Source organism: Dryobates pubescens, chromosome 20 (genome assembly GCF_014839835.1).
Source record: "Dryobates pubescens isolate bDryPub1 chromosome 20, bDryPub1.pri, whole genome shotgun sequence".
Taxonomy (NCBI): domain Eukaryota; kingdom Metazoa; phylum Chordata; class Aves; order Piciformes; family Picidae; genus Dryobates; species Dryobates pubescens.
In genome coordinates, this window is record NC_071631.1 from 8366961 (window position 1) to 8386048 (window position 19088).

The 19088-nt window shown below is 45.6% G+C and overlaps 1 protein-coding gene across 1 annotated transcript in view; it reads right to left on the reverse strand.

The window, feature by feature from the left end:
* Positions 1 to 8559, reverse strand: part of RLF (RLF zinc finger) — a 38977-nt gene extending 30418 nt beyond the window's left edge. Inside the window, exons 1-2 of the mRNA XM_009911516.2 lie at positions 8393 to 8559; positions 2911 to 3065 (exon numbers count right to left, since the gene is read on the reverse strand). Of these exons, the coding sequence (XP_009909818.2) occupies positions 2911 to 3065; positions 8393 to 8545 (308 nt within the window). The 5' untranslated portion in view covers positions 8546 to 8559. The remainder of the gene's footprint in view (positions 1 to 2910; positions 3066 to 8392) is intronic.
* Positions 8560 to 19088: the final 10529 nt, after the last annotated feature.

A 19088-nucleotide genomic window follows, 5' to 3' on the forward strand; every position in this document is an offset into this window, starting at 1 on the left:
GAAAACTTTTCTATCCCAGGCTTCCTAGAGTGAAAGAAGTAACTAATTATCCATCAGAAGGAATAGCTGGGAGTTATCCTGCCTTTTTTGAGTTGAGCTAGTCCTTAATGGCAGACTGTTAAGTGCAAGTTAGTGACTCAAATTACATCAGTCAGCGAGGCTGAGAAATGCTTTGTTAGACAAAGCAGCACACACTCACGTGTCAAGCGCACTCTTCCTGTAAGCTATGTGTGAGACTCTGGGGGTATAAGCCAGTAGGTGAGATACAGCTGAGGAAGTTTGAGGTCAACTGCTCTTATCAGTTGCATCCAGGTTTGCTACTCAGACCAGATTACACTCGGATATCCTTTCTCTTTTAATAGTTGAAAAAGTGTAAAACATTTTCTAGAAGATGGAGAAATGGTGAACTGCCTTTCAAACCTGTGCCATCCCAGCAGGAGTGAAAAAAGCAGAAAGCAGTTAAATATTAGTTACCACTAAACACAATGTGAACTAGAAAAAAAGCTGCCTACTTTTTAATCTATTCATCTTAGGGCCATGCTTCAGGTGGAAGCAAAATTTTCATACTGATGCACTCACAGAAGTTTGGGTGAACATTCAGCTAACCAAATCTCTGTGAAAAACACCTTAGAAATCACTAATTCTTTATGAGTTCTTCTATAGAGGCAATACCCTTGGTATAGTAATATTGGAGGGTAAGAGGAATGAGTTGTGCTTTGCGGGAATAAGTAGTTTTGAGTTCTACTTGGCCAAAGCAGGTATGTCCCTACACAGCCACAGTCAAGAAACACATTCCTTGCTCCCCACAATCACTTGCCAAATTCATAAGCTACAAGAGCAAACACTCCAAGCCTTCCTCACACTGCATCAGCTTTATGTTTGTCATGGGGGCACAGTTTCCATGTCTTGCCAGATGTACTATGAACACACACCTGACCTTATCAGGCAGCAGAGAAAGTCACAGAGTACCAAGTTTTGCTGCTAAAGAGGATGTCAGGAGGAGCTTTCCTCTTCCCCAGGAGGGATGTTGAAAGGGAATATGGATTTTAATGTCAAGTAAAGCACTTTTGCTTTAAAATGGGAATCTGCTCATTTAATTTCTCATAAGGGTTCAAGTCTGAAAACATACAGGGTGTTAAACAGCTGTGGATACCCACCCAGTCTCCTCCACAATCACAGATACATGGGAACAGTGTACTTTCATATCCCTAACCAGGATCATACAGCTTAACTTTTATCTTTGACTCCCTGCTCTAACTTCTCTTTCCCTCCCTTGGAATCTCTTGCTATTGTAAAAGAAAAAGGAGAGTGAGCTGAGTTAGGTACGCATTTATCTCATCTTATCTTCCACCTCACTGCTGGCTCATTCTTTAGATTCCTTTCTAATGTAACCATAAGAACAACAGGGGAGATTCCAGCAAGTTAGCCTCTTTACTGTCCTCCTCCACAAGGAACAACAGCAAACAAACTCCTTACACCAAAAGATGGAAGAAATCATACTAGCAGAGTATTTTTTTCCTCAGGAGAAATGCAAGTTTGACACAGAATTGGAATTCCTGCCCCAAATATGCAACAGTGGCAAAATACATAGGGTATGGATGAGCTGCATACAAAGACAGTGAAAGACAAACTTCTAAAGTGGCAAGTAGGAGACAGCAGAATACATAAGCCAATGACAATATGAAGAAGATGAAAGCACTCTATCCATAAAGGGACACCCTGCAACAGCAGTTAAGCTATTGTGCCCAAAATATCCTTGTATGTACCAGGTAAACAATTTAGCAGTTTAAGTCCAAGTTTCCATATCAAGAAGATAGGACAGATTTCTCCTCACTTTACATATTTTTCCTTCTTGACAGGCTTTTAAATAAATAAATAACTCCCTCCTAGATCACACATTTCTCATAACTCAACCCCCCCTAAAATTCAAGGTATCACATAGGGATATCTGGTTCTGAGCTGTTGATTTATATTGCTAGTTAGTACATTAATAATAAAGCATTTGACCAAGGAGTTCACTGCAAACTTCTCAAAAAGAACACTTGAGTTCAAACCACAAAGCAAGTAAGCTACTGATAACAAAGAAACAAACCTTGAAAAACATACAGAACTCCTCTTACTCTATGATGATTTTTATATTCAAGGTTCTAGATCCTTACCCCCTGCTCCTGAATGAAACCTTACCAGCAAGGGATGAGCAGCGCGCATCAAGTTACCCTTCTCAGTCTTAGGTAATAACTGATTACACTGCAATGCATGAGAAAGCCTTAAGGCTACCACCCTTCAGTCACAAACAGCTGCTTTGCATTTACAACAGACTTCAAGAAACTACCTACTGCAACCTAGCCGATGGACTAAAGAGCTCTCTCTTTTATTCCAAGAACTGCTGTGTCTGCGGACACCAGTTAAATAGCTCTCCTCTGGTTTGCTATCCCAGACACTGTCCACACTCCCAGTTTATCCTTGTTAGAACTACCTTGCTTTACAAGTGACAGGACACCTGAAAGCAGCAACTGCAGAGCAAGTGACACATTTTTATTAATCCATACATGAAAGTCTAATGTTAAAGCTACTGTTTAATGAGCACCACAATCACCTTTTTCTACAGAAAATACTTTGCAGAATGTTTAAGAAAGAACAGAGCCTTCCTAATACCTGCATGATTATCCAAATAAACAAGAACAAAGCTTTATCTCTTGTTCACATTAAATTAACAAAGTGCTCAAGAACATTTTGTGGCATAAGTAAAAAAAAGTACTGAAGACATTTTACTAGGTAATAAATAATGCATACGGTTGTCAAATTAAGCATCACACTATTTCAACACCTCCTCCCTTCATTTCTAAAGTACAGTTTTGTTTTGTTTTGTTTTTTTTTTCTAAAATATTAATGTACCAACTTAAAACTTACAGCACTAGCCTGCCAAGTACCAAAAGAACATCTTCACATTCTGTAGTCAAGTAAGGTCGTGCATTAGCAAAGCTTTGGATGGAGATTCGATATACTTCCAAAAAAGGTAAAATATGTTCCGATGCACCCCGACTGCCAGCATACTGAAGCAGTGTCTGAAAGAAAATGAGTTATCATTAGAAGCTCTCATAACACACTGTTGTCCAAAAACCAAATATCATTGTCAACCATATGCAGTGGAACAATTCTGGAAGCAAAACTTTTTTTACCCTGGAGATTTAAAAATGGTAGCTTCTCTGCTCAGCAGAAGTTCTCCCTGTTGTTTGAATACATTTTCATTTATTACTTGATAAAGGTACTGAAACTTCCACTGGGGAGCAAGCTAGATGCAATCAGCAGAAATGTGAGCTGTTAATTTCAAAGTTCAGGGAGAAATTCTGCTCTCGGCTCCTCTTATACAACGGTCAGACAGACAGAACCACACACATAATATTGGCATTTTTACTACTAGTGACAATGAAGACGACCAGGTAAGATGCTCCAGATCAAGCACATTATCCCAGCTCTAGTACATTAAAGATATAGGCATTATCCATACAGAAAACCTGAAGCCGTTAGAAGGGGATACAAAACCCAGATCAGATTGTCATGTATTCACGTTTCAAATGCAAAATTACCCTAGGGTCTGTTATTTGACTACAGCAATCCTACATTATCCAGAGTCAGAACTGAAGAAGCAGTTTTAAGAGAAATCAGAGTAAGTTCCAAAACTCAGCACAGGGACTACAGCAGTATCTCCCAACCTTTTTGAAAGTTCTCTACACTACCACATTATTTTCCTGCAGGTTATAAAGTAATACGAGAGCAAGCAGGGCACTAAGCTAAGGATACCTTACCTCTACTGACAGCTTGTTTCACAAGTAACATTCCTCCTCTGTGTGCATGCTCTCCTACAACTCCAGACCAGTTATACTTGTGTTCTTACCAGTTACAATCCCCCTCTCAGGTTGCACCCTCCCCAGACCAAACAAGGTATCAATCTTGATTAAGGCCCACTGAGAAGAAAACAAAAAACAATGAAAAATACTGTGCTTAGTGAAGTCCTTAAGGCTGAGACCATATGGAAACAAAATTCAGAGTGTCCAACTCTATAATTCAAATCAATTAGTCCTAAAAGGATGATCAGACCATATAAGGCTTCAAACTGCTCCACTTCAGGTTGGGACTCTGACACAACCAATTTATTTTAACACCTTAAACACCTGATCATATAAGAGGATGACTGTAAGGAGTCCTCGTTACTGAAACAGACCCTAGAATGAGCTTCCTAAAACCAGTCACTTAACAGCCAGAAACTTCTATGACAAAACCTAACTTCAACATGGCAAGTGGCAAGCTGCACACTATCTTGTGGACTAGCTGGTCTTGTATCAGTGATCTACCTATGCAATACTAGTCCTAGGGTAAAATGAAAAAAAGAAGAGAACAAAACATCTACTAGACTGGCACAATCATGTTGTGGTGGCTTTAGGCTATGCCTTTAAAATTTAGTTGCAGATTTTGAGCAGAGAAGTAGAAAAATATAAATAAATCACTACTGGGTGTAAAAAGGAAAACAAAAGATTATTCTAAACAAATTTACTGGGTAACTATCTGGAATAAGATGAGCTGTACCACAAAAATTCTTCCTTTTTCTCTTCTCTTCTGATCCTGCACTGTTACAGGCACAGTTACATTCTGACCTCTGGCTGTTTTGCTTCACTTGGGAGAGATAACCTGCTTATCAGCTGGCTTTGCCTAACTAACTCCTCTGCTCCTCTCTGTTGGGAGTAGAGGAGGCAGGGAGGGAGAAGCAGGGAGCTTTCCCTCATCTCTTGACCAGGGGGGGTTGTGTTGTTTGCTAATTGTAAATATCCATATAATATTGTAAATACTGCATATTTTGTACATATTCATTGCATTCCACTATAGAGTGTAGATTTTGCTTGTAAATACAGCTTCATTTGCTTCTAACTGAGTTGGTCTGGCACAGTTAATGTAGGAGGGGAAACTTCACCCCACCACACATGTGATAGGAAAAATCTGTAACAAATACCACCTGAGAATCAGTAAACAATCAAGAGTGTTTGGTGGATTATTCCACTAGAAGTCAGTAATATAACTGCTAGATGAAAGAAGGTTGCAAACTCTCCCAAAGCCCCATAATATCAGTAGTTAGAAAGCCACGTGGAGAAGATTCAAAGTCTACATAAATCATCCTTAAACACAGATCATTAGCAGAAGCAATGCACAACTAGTAACTAACCATTCTGTTTCTCTAACACATTGATAAAGGATTTGCTAATGTAACTCAAATCATATGTGGCATTAGAAGCATCAAATACATTCAAAGGCAGTTAAGATGTAAACTTTTGAGATAACGATCATAAAGTCATCTGTTTAGTAAATCCAACAGTAACTCTACCATTATAGTGAATACAGAAATAGATCAAACATAAATCTCCACACTTCTCTAAGAAAACAACCATTCAACCAACCTGTTCTGGCAGATAAACAAAACACACTAACTGTGTTACAGAGGCTTTTAAAAGCCTTCCTGCTATTTCACAAGCAATCAAAGATGAAGTAGTCCACTACAGACATTTCCTGGCAGTCTATACACAAGTAAAGACTAGACAAATTTTAAGTTGGCAGTAAAATACAATCTCCACACTTAACGAACAGCCAAGTACCAAGGGTATAAACAATTACTGCCTTAGAGTCTAATTAACTGAACACTTTATCCTACCCTTCTTCCTTTGACTACACTAACACATCTAATAGTTGAGTATAGGTGAGAAAAGCAGAGGCCACACACATTCACCTCCAGGCTCATCTACTGACCAGCCTAGGTCCTCAGCACTGCATAGCTCTTCCTGTGCTGCAATGCTGGAATACCTGCTTAGCTGCATTTCTTCTGAAGTATCAATTTTTTGCTCAAAACTAATTTAAACATGTTCAAGCTGTCTGACCTGTCTTTACAGCTTGAAGTCTCTGTTTAAAAAAAACAAACCTCCTGCCTGTTCTGAAACATACCTGATTGTAATTGGTAGTCCTCAACTCTGGCACCTTTAATAATTCCAGAGACAAACAGATGCTAAGTATTGGCAGATGGGATGCTCTGATGTCCTGCAGCCTCTGCTTCAATGATAACTGCTCTTCATTCTCATGATATAACAACCTCAAACATTCACACAGAAATCCTACTTTTTGTTTGGGTACATATTGAGCTCCTCCACAAACATGTTTCCCCTAAGGTGGACAGGAAAAGCATTCAGGCTTGTACAATACAAAGTTCCAGAGTCAATCCACCATTTAGGCTTCCAGACTTTTTGCTACGTTATCCTGGACACAAATGTTATTCCTCTGCTCTTCATGGAAATTATGCCATCCAGCATCTCCCAGGAAGAGCTACTGGAAAGCTGCACATGGCTGCACAAGTTTACATGTAGTAAAACGCAGCATCCAGACAGCTCAGAGTACAGGAAAGCTTCCAATTGGTTTGCTTGTGTCTCAAAAGCCATGGTAACCTCCACAGCACAACAGAGCACCTTTCAGGACCATCACACAGATATACACACAGGATGGCAAATCCATGGCTGCCCTAAAACGTTTCAACTACCTTCATTACAGCTACTTCCCAAGATCACATTCAAGTTCAGTTAAATTTAGCTGCTGCTTCTTAGGCATGTTCTGCTATATTTTTATAAGCTTATGAGAACATACCTGTGGCACCCTCCAAGTTGTTAACACAAAATTAAGCAGAGCCCCTTAAATTCCACTCACAGGCAGACCTCAAGTTATTTTCAAGTTTTATCACTCCAGCTTTGTGCAGCTGTCACAAACGCCCCCCAGTGAGAAGGAAAAAACAAGATGTAAAATCAAATTCTAACCACAGTGGTTTGTCTGCATGACATCCACTGAAGCTGCTGCATAACAGAGCAGCAACTTCATGTTTTCCACTGTATTTCTTGATGTACAGTCATGACAATCAGAAATGTCCCATGAAAGCAACCCAAGACAGATTTTTTTCCTATACTATCTATCAGTGCTCCAAAACAAGACCAACATTCAGTAACAGCACAAACACCTAAAGAAGTCTACATATTTTGCAGGACAGGCTTTGGCTTTTCTTGTTTGTTTGGTTTGGGAGTTTTTTAGGGAACAGAACTGTCTTCCATCAAACCCCATTGATCAAGTACTTCCAAAGCTTTGGTTGTACCAAACCAATCCAGGCAACTAGATGTCTATGTATATTAGCCGTCTTGACAATCTCTACTAAGTGTTAGCTGAATACTTGCTTCAATGTTCTGATGCAGTGAATGCCACTGGAAACAACGTCACAGATCTTAACAGCAAACTTAGCTTGGACATACAGGAGTAGCAGCATCCCACAGTTTGAGAAGAAGGTGTTTCAAAACCTAACAAAGAAAGTCCTTGTGGTGTTTCAGTAAGTCATGATCTAAACATCCTCCCAGAATGGGATGACAAAATACCAAACCTAGAGATGAGAAATGAAAGACTGAAGAGCAGTATCACTTGCCACCAACAGGTGGTTTTTTTCCTCATCTAGCATCAAATTTTGCCATTCAGCATTCAAATATAGCAGGTGTATCATCTGAGATATGGTTAAGCCAGCTTGTAAAACTTTTTATTTTAGAAATCACAGTATCTTGAGATCCAACAGGGACTTCTGTTCAACCCAGCAATCTATTATTCAACCTCATGGCTCACAGTAAATGATTCTGTGGGGAAAGCAAAATCTAACCAACCACTGGAAAAAAAGTACTTAAGAATAAGTTATGTCCATCACTGCAATTTTAAGCAAGTTCAGCTCTTCTTAAGCTAGAGGCTAGATTCAGAAACTGATGATCCTTAGCCTGAATTGCATTAACCAAGTATTCAGACAAGATCATTGCACTGCAAAAGCTCGTTCAGTGACTTAAGTGAACTGCAGGCCTCTGCAAACCAGCAAGCTCTGCTTATTCCACAGCAGATCCCAACCGAGGTGGAACGCATAGCTCTGATGTGGAAACAAGTAAAGAACAGACAGGCAGAGGTCTAAGACCCGAGCCAAACCGCACTAAGAAAACGCGGTGTGGCCCGCCTGCCCCAGAGAACCCCCCATGCGTTAGCAGACGTCCGGGCCCAAGGCACTGCCAGTGCCCAAAAGCGAGCGGCTCCCTTAGCGCACAGAGCTCGGTCACAGGCTGGCAGCAGAGCGCCCACAGGAGCACCCCTCGGGCACGACGCGCGCGTACCCCACTCGGCAGTGGCGCACATCGTCTCGAGTCCCGCGCCGCGACATCGCCCAAGGAGCGAGGGGAAGTCCCCGGAGTGGAAGCCCTTGGCCGCTGGCCCCCGGGCCTGCTTCGGCCCCATCCCTGCCGCCTGGCACCCGGCCTGCAGCCCGGGCCGCGGCCCACTTTTGCCTAGCCCCTACCTGGCAGAAGCCCCGACAGTAAGCCCGAGACGAAGCCTCTGACACCTCCTGCTCGCGCAGCTCCGTCTGTAGCTGCCAGAGGCGGGCTCGGAGCGCCGCCACCAGCCGCTGCATCTCAGGCCGCGGAGCCGCCTTGGCCTCAGCGTCCGCCATCTGCACCCGGCCCCACTGCGCGTAGGCAACGATCACGTGACTTGCAGCCGCTGACCTCATCGTCCCGGGACGGCGTCACGTGACGCGTCGCGCGTCGCTGCCCGCGCCAGCCGCCATCGGGGGCGCGAGTGCGTCACGTGACGCGTCGCGAGAGGGCTCCCAGCGCGTGTGCGGGCGGTGGGTGTGCCGCCGCGCGCCTCAGAGCCCCGGCCCTGACCCCAGCTGGCGGCGGCGCGCGCGGGGCAGCGCCGGCCAGGAGCCCGCCGGCCGCGAGCCCGCCGGCCGCTGGCCCCGGTGCTCCTCTGGCGCTCTCGGACAAAGTCCCGGGTGGGGCTGGGAGCCTTCAGCCCGCTGCTGGTCTTAAGGTACCCCAGAGGTAACCGCAGAGCAGCAATACCTGAAAGGTAACGATGGACACCGGGCAGAGTCAACTTTTTAATGTGCTTTGAGCTTGCTTTAATCTCTTGTTTAAAAGCGTGTTGTCATGACTTGAGGAAGCCCTGGAGGGCTCAGTGCCCCGCCAAATGCGAGAACTAGGAGAACAGCTTTTATAAGAGTTTGAAACTTGCAGCAAGTCTTCTGAGAAGAGAGCAGGGCAGGGCAGGGGCAGCTGGGCAGGGCACTGCCAGGAGCTCAGGAGCTGAGGAGCTGACCTGCCCCGGTCAGCAAGCAGACGGGCAAGCACAGCAGTAGAGGTTGTGAAACAATCGGTGCCAGTAAGGCTTACTTTTACTGCATGTGGGATGAAAGGAATCCCTGAAGTCCACCTAGAAGTAGAGGCTGAAATGGTTCTGCTGAAATGGTTCCATAATCTGCTGGCAGGCATTTCGGCTTCTTTTCATTTGTCTTGCTTCAGAATTGGACTTGGTGATCTTGAAGGCCTTTTCCAACCTGGTTAATTCTGTATTCTGTAGAAGGAGGGCAGGGAAGCTCCTAGTTCTGCAGGAGAAACAACAGCAGCAAACCCCAACAAATGAAACGTGCAATGGATTTAGTCTGGGTGGCTCAAAAGTGTGCTGCTTCCTGTATCCCTTGAAAATTCAGGTCATAGAGGTTCCTGGGTTGTTTATGAGCACATAGTTGCAGTTTCTACCTTCCAGGAAGATGAGAATCTCTCTTTGTCCTTTTCATATTCTGCCTAATTGGGCATGAACAGTGAGTGGGAAACATGCCTCTGTCCACCTGGTGAGACCTGTCTTTTTCCACCTCAGTCTCAGCAAGCCAAATGAGAAAAGGAGAAGACACGAGGGCAAGTGAGTGGAGAAATCAGGAAGACCATCTGAGAGAGCTGGTGGAAGATACTTTCCATCATTTCCTAGCAGTCCCAGCCAAGTGGGGAGGTCTTGGCTGACTAGAGTCTGGCACATGTGACACCCATTGGCAACAAAGGCTGGAAGGAGGGTTCAGGGAACTGTCTGCATGGCCTGAATGCTCCAGGCTTGGGGTTGAGTGGCTGGAAAGCTGCTGTCAGAAAATGAGCTGGGGGTGACAGCAGCTGAAGATGAGCCAGAATGTGCCCAGGTGGCCAAGAAGGCCACCAGCATCCTGGCCTGGATCAGCAATGGTGTGGCCAGCAGGAGGAGGGCAGCAATTGTGCCCCAGTACTGGGCACTGGTGAGGCCACACCTTGGGTACTGGGTCCAACCCAAATGATTCCATGATTCTAAATGCCTACATACATATGGATAGATAAAATACAAGCTTATACTTAATGAATGTGTATGAGAACCACTGAAGCAGTTGGAAGGTAAGCCTTTCTGTTTACCCTGGAGAAACACTGAAGGCTCTTAGGGCCAGTATATTGTCTTTAACCTATGTTATGTCCCACAAGGAGTACCTAGGATTTAACAACTTGTCACTGGTTGCCAGCTGAAATCCAATCTTTGTTTACATGCGTTTTTTAATGATCCTGCTACATACACATGTGTATGTTAAAAGCTGTAAGAGGTTTTGTGGGTTGGGTTTTTCTGAGAATGAGAGCTAATGGAGTTAATTGTAAGTTTTAAACATTTGCTGAAAGAAAGTTACACACAAAACCCATAAAAGGTAGCTTCCTTGCCTGCCTTTTCTACAAATCTGCCACAGATCTGTTCTGCAGAGAGAGTGGGGCAATGGGCCACTCCACTCCAGTCTGGGCAGGACCAGAATGCTTAGCAGGTCCTCTGATGTTAACCAGCCAAATGGCACCTGTTACATTTGTGGCCCAGTGCTTCCATGCCCCATTGCCCAATACTCTCAACATAGTCTTAAATCTCTCAGTCATTATATCCCTCAGTCTTTTCAGAGGCTTGTGAGTGATGCTGTGAGGGTTGCAGGCTCTCCCACCTTCTGTCACTGTGAATTCCTCAGCATTTTCTCTGGTTTTCAGTTTATGAGCAGGGGATTCCCAAATCCTCTGGTCACTTGTGTCCAAACTGGCCGTTCTCTCTCCCACTCTCCTTTCTTAGAGCATGCACAATTTGTGCCTAATTGTCCTCCTCTTGTTTCTCCTGCTGTTCCCACATCCCAGCCTCCTTGTCCCCATTCTATCATATTCATTCCTTTTGTCATCAGAGTTCCTACCAATGCTACTGCCAACATATTCAATTCTTCTCTCTTTATTCTTTTGTCTTCTTTCTTTTCTGTCTCCAACCTGCTATCATATACACATGCTGCCAGAGACATTGTCATCTGAGGATTTGCTCCCTGACAGCCTGGAGCATGCTATACAAAGCCTTTATGATTGTTGTTGAGCAAAGACTCACTGCCAGTTTGCCACTGAAATAATCCTACATCATTCCTCCATATTGCTGCGATTCCAAGTGTCACTTGGGTCCTCATCTAATCTTTGCCTCACTTCCTTAACTCTTTCCCACTGAACAGTGGGTTCCTGTAGCCATTATTGCCAGCACCAGATTATGACCGTCTGTTTCACAAGCAGCTCAGTTGTCTGCATTATAATCCCAGTTCAGGTCTGCTCCTGGCCAAGGCTGTTTCTATCAGTTTGCTAATTCTCTGTCTTTCTCCAGTATCTCGTCTCTAATTCCTGAACAAAATGTTTGGTGCAACAGCACTTGGACATCTCCCCCAACAGCTGGGATGTCCTTCCAGCATCTTAGAGATTGTGGATGTGATCCTGGGCAAGTTGCTGCTGGTAACTCTGCTTTAGCAGGAGCATTGGACTAGATGATCTCCAGAGGGCCCTTCCAACCCTCACTGTTCTGTGTTTCTGTGACTTTAGCCGTTGGACTTGGTGACTTTAAAAGTCTTTTCTCACCAGAATGATTCTATGATTCTGTGACTCCATTGACCTCTCTGTCTCTTGTTATGAATTGCATATCTGCAGTACACTGACTCCATTACTCTGAGTGTGTCATCTCCTTGCAGCCTCTGCCTGTCCTAGAAGATTAGATGTGCTGGAACACCATTGCAAGTGCAGCAGAAGGGAGCTGAGAACATTTATGGTGGCCTGCCCCCTTATTTCGACACTCCTCCTGACAATAGCACAGATGGCATCAACATTCAGAAGCTCTCTGCACTGTGAGCCTGGCTGTATCGTTAGATTTGTTCCCTTTTTAAACACTGTTCTTACAGGCATGGTAGAGATGATTCATCTCCCTTTTAATGTTAACCAGCTTGGACAGGATGAAATTTTCTTTGTTCTAGTAAGCATTCCTGTCCTACACGTGGCGCAAATCAACTGTCCTTCCAACTTGAAAGAGCTTGAGAGTGTAGGACCTTCCAATATGTTGCTTTTGTTCTTGGGGGAGTTGTTGCCATTGTGCTCGCAGGAAGAGAAGGGAAATTGAAAGCTCTTTTCATGGCCAGTTCTTTCCATACTTGCCTCAGCTGGGGCATTCATGTTTGTTTACAGAATCACTGAATTGTTATGGCTCTTCTGGCTTGCCTGGCTTTAGGTTGCTCCTTACATTTGCTGGCTCTTCTGGATGGTGAACACTGATTTGTCCAAGTTCTCCCTCCTAAAGTCCATTATCAACTGAAATTTGTCCTTTGATAGGGACATTATAACCAAGTCATTCCATTATGTTTTCAATTAGGGTCATTATTCTTTGTTACCTGCAGAATTTTCTCTGGTATAGAATAGTTGTTTTCCACCCTGGAGATGGCTGTGGTTTTATGGTGGCTCTATTCCTTCAGTAATGTGCAGTCTAAAAGTGCTTTTTTTGTCATAAATGCTACTTAAGAAGGCTTTAGGGTATTTTATAACCAAAGACCTGATCATGTACAAATGCAGGAAATAGGAATTTCACAGAATCCCAGATGCACAGGATGGTCTGGGTTAGAAGGGACCTCCAAAGCTCATCCAGTCCAACCCCTCTGCAGTCAGCAGGGACATCCTCCACTAAATCACATTGCCCAGGGCTCTGTTGAGCCTCACCTTGAATATCTCCAGGGATGGGGCTTCAACCACTTCCCCGGGAACCTGTTGCAGTGCTCTACCACCCTCATGGTGCAGAACCTGTTCCTCACATCCAATCTAAATTGGCTCTCCTCTCATTTCAAACCATTGCCCCTCTCCTGTCCCTGCATCCTTTGCAAACAGTCCCTGTGCAGCCTTCCTGTAGCCCACTTTAAGTACTGGAAGGTCATTATTAGGTCTTCCCCATGCTGAACAACCCCAGCTTGTCCTCATAGAAGAGGTGCTCCAACCCCTTGATCATTTTCGTGGCCTCCTCTGGACCTGCTCCATCAGGTCCATGTCCTTCCTGTGTTGAAGGCTACAGGGCAGGACACAACACTGCAAGTGAGGTCCCCCTCTGAGCAGATCAGAGGACAGGATCCCCTCTCTCCATCTCTGGCCATGCTGTTTTGGATGCAGCCCAGGCTTCTGTGCTGCCAGTGCCCATTGCTGGCTCCTGTCCAGCTTCTCCCCCCACCCCCCGCCAGCACTCCCTTTTCTTCAGGGCTGCTCTCAATCTCTTCCTCCCCAGTCTCTGTTGATAGAGGATTGTTCTGGCCCAGGTGCAGGACCCTGTACTTGCTCTTGTTGAACCTCATGAGGTTCACCTGGGCAACACTTCTCCAGCCAGGTCCCTTTGGATGCCATCCTGTCCCTCTGGCGCCTTGACAGCACCACTCAGCTTGGTGCCATCTGCACACTGCTGATGGTGCCTGGATCCCTGTGTCTGTAGCAGTGAAAAAAATATTGAACAGAACAGGTCCCAGCAGGGACCCCTGAGGGACACCACTGTCACTACTCTCCATCTGGACTACTTCTGGTTTTTTGCCTTTTGCCATCAGTGCAAGTGGAGTTGGGTTCTCTGGAATTCTCTCCTGGAAGAGTTTAGTACCTGGGGCTGGAGGCACCACTTCTTTCAGCTTCAGAAGAAGGGGGAGGGGAACAAGTAGGGCTTGGGTTTCTTTGGGTTAGGTTTTCCAGGGCCTTATTGCTAGGGCTTGGGGTTAGGAGTGAGGTTCGCGACGCTACGGCGCCGGCGGTGAGGCCATAGCGCCGCGGGCGCATGCGGGTGGACGCGCGCGCGCTGTAACCATAGTAACGCTCGCGACGCTGGCGCGCGGGTGCGATCAGCCCCGCGCTGCGGCGCCTGCGCCAAAGCCCTGGCCGCGCTCGAGTCAGTCTCTCCCTCTCCCTCTCTCGCCTTCTTCCTCTCCCTCTCTCTCCCTCTTCCTCTCCCTCTCTCTCCCTCTTCCTCTCCCTCTCTCTCCCTCTTCCTCTCCCTCTCTCTCCCTCTTCCTCTCCCTCTCTCTCCCTCTTCCTCTCCCTCTCTCTCCCTCTTCCTCTCCCTCTCTCTCCCTCTTCCTCTCCCTCTCTCTCCCTCTTCCTCTCCCTCCTCCCCTCTCTCCACGAAGAATTTTCGAGCACTTCCAGCATTCGACGCAGACAGGCGGCAGCACCGAGCGCCCACGGGGCGGCACATGCCGCTGCACAGCTGCAGTGCCGAGCGTTGCGCACGCGGTGGCAGCACTGAGCAACTCCCTGGGCGCGGGGGAGCCGCTCGGCTTGGCCCTGTTCAGAATGTTTTCTATTTAAATTAAAAAGCACAACACATACAAGCCACTATTTTTAATTTGGATAGACACGGGCTATATTTATATTTCAAGCCCCTATGTGACTTTTTTCCCCCCCTTAATTCTAAAAGCTATTAAAAAACAGAGGAACTACAGGGGGAGTCATTTCAACATCTTTTTTACATATCAATTAATACAATTCTTCACTATCTAGATGAAAATGAGAGGTTTGAAATATTTTATGATTCCCCACCGAGGATTTTCAGCATTGGGGGGGGGAGTGCCCCCATCCCTCGCTCACCTCCTCCTCTGCTGCATCATCCCCCTGCACCACATGGCAGAATCAGTCCACCCAGAATCCCCCCCACTCCTTTTGATTCACCCCCTGCAAAATTGTTTTAGAATCATAGAATTGTTGGGGTTGGAGGGGACCTCAAGGATCATCCAGTTGAAGAGGGAAGGGGCTGAAACCAGTCCCCCCCAGACAGGAGTCTGAGGGTGGTAAGCTGGAGTCAGGGGTGAAACCAGCAGCCCAGCTGAAGTGCATGCAGTATGGATAACAAACAAGAGGAGCTGGAAGCCTTTAAAAACAAAGGGGTCCAGGAGGGCTGGACCTACTTCAAGAAAGAATTCTTTAAGGCTCAGGAACAGGCTGTGCCAATGTGCTGGAAGATGAGCCGCCAGGGCAGACAGCCAGCCTGGATGGGCAATGAACTTCTGAGTGAATTAAGGGAAAAAAAGAGGATGTATCATCTTTGGAAGGAAGGAGACGTTACCCATGAAATATTTAAGGATGTTGGTAAGTCATGTAGGAAAAAAATTAGAGAGGCAAAAGCCCATTTAGAGCTTAGACTGGCCACTGCTGTGAAGGACAACATAAAATGTTTTTACAAATGTATTACTGGCAAGAGGAGGGGCAAGGACAACCTCCACTCCTTGGTGGACACAGATGGAAACATGTCTCAAGCTGTGCCAGGGGAGGTTTAGGCTGGATGTTAAGAAGTTCTTCACAGAAAGAGAGACTGGCCATTGGAATGTGCTGCCCAGGGAGGTGGTGGAGGCACCATCACTGGAGGTGTTTAAGAAGAGACTGGATGAGGCACTTGGTGCCATGGTTTAGTTGATTAGATAGTGTTGGGTGATAGGTTGGACTTGATGACCTCAAAGGTCTTTTCCAACCTGTTTAATTCTATTCTATTCTATTGTACTCCAACCACCCTGCCATGGGCAGGGACACCTCATACTAGATCAGGTTGTCCAGAGCCACATCCAGCCTGGCCTTAAAATCTCCCAAGAATGAGGCTTCCACCACCTCCTTGGGCAACCTGTTCCAGTGACTCACCACCCTCATGGTGAAGAATTTCTTCCTAACACCCAATCTGAATCTACCCATTTCTTTTTTTTTCCATTCCCCCCAATCCTGACACCCTAAAAGTCCCTCACCCACCCCATTTCCCCCCTTTTTCCCCCAAATCCCAGAGTACCTGGAGTCTCCTCCTACTCCAGGAGTGGCCACTTGGCCCACCCCACCCACTCCCCTTTTTAACCCCCCTCAGGAAAGGCAGAAGCCCCAGGCTGAGCCCCTCTGGGCTGAGGGATCCTTCTCTCATCTCTGGTGAGTGCCCATGGTGTACACTGGGTGATGGTGACAACAAAGGCCAGGGGGCCTCGTGGCCCCCTGGTTGTTAGGAACAGGATTGATGACTACTCCAGTATCATCTACGGGTGCTGGTTGGGTCTCCTTACTGGGGCTGAGCTCTTCTGTGTGGTATCTTGGCTGGTGAGGATCTTGGCCCTGGCTCTGGGATGGGTGTAAAACTGGTGGTGGTGGAGCAGGAGCTGTTTAGTCAGATGATATTATGCTAATTATACTATTTTTACCTGGAGGCCCCTTGAGTCTGCTCTCATCATTCAATAATCTCTGCTTTTGTGCCTCATTTACAGACCATTTCTTCCCCCTCACTGCTTCTTTTCAGAAATAAGGAAGGAAAGGAGGAAAAAAATCAATAAAGCCTATGTAGAAAATGCATTCACTTATCAATCAGCTCTGAAGAGGGGCAGGTTGGAAAGTGAGAATTACTTCTTATAAATCACAAGACAAATTTCATAAAGAGCAGACACTAAAATCTCTCCACTGTGGTTATGTTTCATGGTGGTAAATGCAGAGGGGGAAAAAAGCTCATTCTGTGTGAAACCCCAGGAGAATCCAAACCTAACCTTGCAGCTGGCCTTAGAGCTCCTCTTTGGAAAACTATTGCTGCCAGGATCTACAAATCCAACGTCCTCTGTCAGCAAACAGCTTACCTCCAGGTAAGACCTCCATGATGAGGTCAAGCTTTCTTTTATCCTGAAAGCTGTAAAACATTTTCACTACCCAGGCTCCATCTGCTTCAACCAAAAGCTCTTTCTGCTCAGATATGAGCTACCTAAAATTTGTTGTAGAAGTATTTATTACTAAAGGACAACTTAAACACTCCAATAAGGAGCATGGGATTATATCCCTAGTCCTACAATATATTTCTATCTTCTTTAGCCAACAAACTACTTTCCATGCTCTGCTTGTAAATCATGTTGTTCATAATGGGGAAGGGTCTGGAGAAGTGGGCTGAGGAGCAGCTGAGGGAGCTGGGTTGTTTAGCCTGGAGAAAAGGAGGCTGAAGGGAGACCTCATTACTCTCTGCAGCTCCCTGAAAGGAATCACAGAATGGGTTGGATTGGAAAGGACTTCCAAAGGTCATCTAGTCCAAACCCCCCCAGTGAGCAGGGACATCCTCCAAACACAACAGTTTCAATTGTATAAATAACCTGGTTTCAGACTTTGAAAACTTTTGGTTTTATATCTTCTAGTGAGTTTTTCTACCCAGGCTCAGGTAGTTGGGTAGAAGGGAGAAAGGAACATGGTGAGCATATAATAAGATTGTACAGGGGAAGATTCAGAATGCTACACTAGTCAGAAAAGACACAAATTCTGACTTACTCTGAAGTCTGTCATTTGAGGTAAAAATTTGCTCAAATGTTATACTTAGCTACAAGCAGGAGCAGCGATTAAAGCCTCAAAGAGGAATAAACAGCTATAGATTAAATCATTTTTCAGGATGTGAAAAGAATGCTGTGTCTTAACTCTTCAAAGCAGAGAGTACTGGCTTAGATGACCACAATCCTCCCATGGATTACTTCCTTAGATGCTTTTCTGGGCTGAGACAACCATTACCTTCCTCTCTCCAATCTCTTGAGCAGCACATTTTGCCAGGCTCCCTATCCTGGCTTGCTGCCATATAAAGTAGTTGTGATCAAGACAAGCCTGGACAAAGGAAAAGGGCAAGAAATGAAGATAAATGGAGGGGGGAAGCATAAGCTAAGAAGGACCAGTCCTGCTCAACCATGATGAGGGAAGGACAGAGGACTGGTTTGGAAGGCAGGAAGGTGTTTTGGGTAGCTTAGGTAGCATTTATACTGCCAGCTGTGTCTATTTCATGGGCTGGGTTGCATGGAGGAATTGCACTGAGTCACTGAAAAAAACCCTAAATGTGCTTAGATAGAGGCTTTTGCAATAAAAGCTACATGAATTGACAAAGGCCACTGCTTGCTTGCTTGCTTTTTTCTTTAACTGAAAAGTTTCTCACTTTGTTCTAATTTCCAAAAGGTTTTCACTGCATTCCCAGGGCAGTTAGAGGCTTGCTCTGGCTGTATTTAATACCCATAAATTCTCATCAAAAGCTTTGCAGCACAGCAAGGGAAAAAAAAAAAACCAGCAAACAAACCAAATACAAAACCACAAACTACTTTGTGTTAAGTAGGAACTTGAAATCCTACAGGAGCTGTATTTTTATGACAAATTATTCTTCTTTCTTCTTTTGTTGTTATACCAACTAGTACTTTTTCAACCACCTGAGTGTCACAGTCGTAACTCAAAGCTCAGCATTTGGGAACAAAACCAAATATTACAAACCTGCTGCACCTTGTCTGGCCAAACTCTTTGCAGAGCAGGAGACCCACAGGGGCCAAGAGTCGCAGAGCAGCAGACACCAAGCCTAGGGAGAAGTTAATTTCCTCCAAGCAAGCCCTAAGTGGGAAGGTAAAGGTGGTCAGAGTCCCCAAGGCTGCGCGTTGCAGCGGCTTACCACAGTGACACTCTTGCCCCCATCTGCCGAAGGAAATTCGTTTCTGAGCCACTCGCAGTGAGGAATTTGGTTTCCAACAGCTTCACATTCTGGTACCAAAGCATCCCACTCTGTGTCAGGGTTTGTGGCTGAGGCTGAATACAGATCTGCAACTTGTCGTCAAGCAAAGCAGTTAAGCTCCCTGAAAAAAAAGGAAAGAAAACAAAAGAAAGAGTGAGACAACCTTAAAAACAAGACCGAAACAAAACCCCAAAGCTATTTTTCAGGAAGCCCTCTGCATTAACCCCCTGCATGCCGGAGTTCCCTTCCCCTGGGGCTCCCGGCTGGCCAAGAGCCGCGGAACGCGGCGCCAGACTCGCTGACGCTCTCACACACGGCCACGCCCCCCGCGCGCGCGCGTCCCCCGGCAGGGCCCCGCCCCGCCGGGACGTGCACGCGGGAGGCGCGCGCAG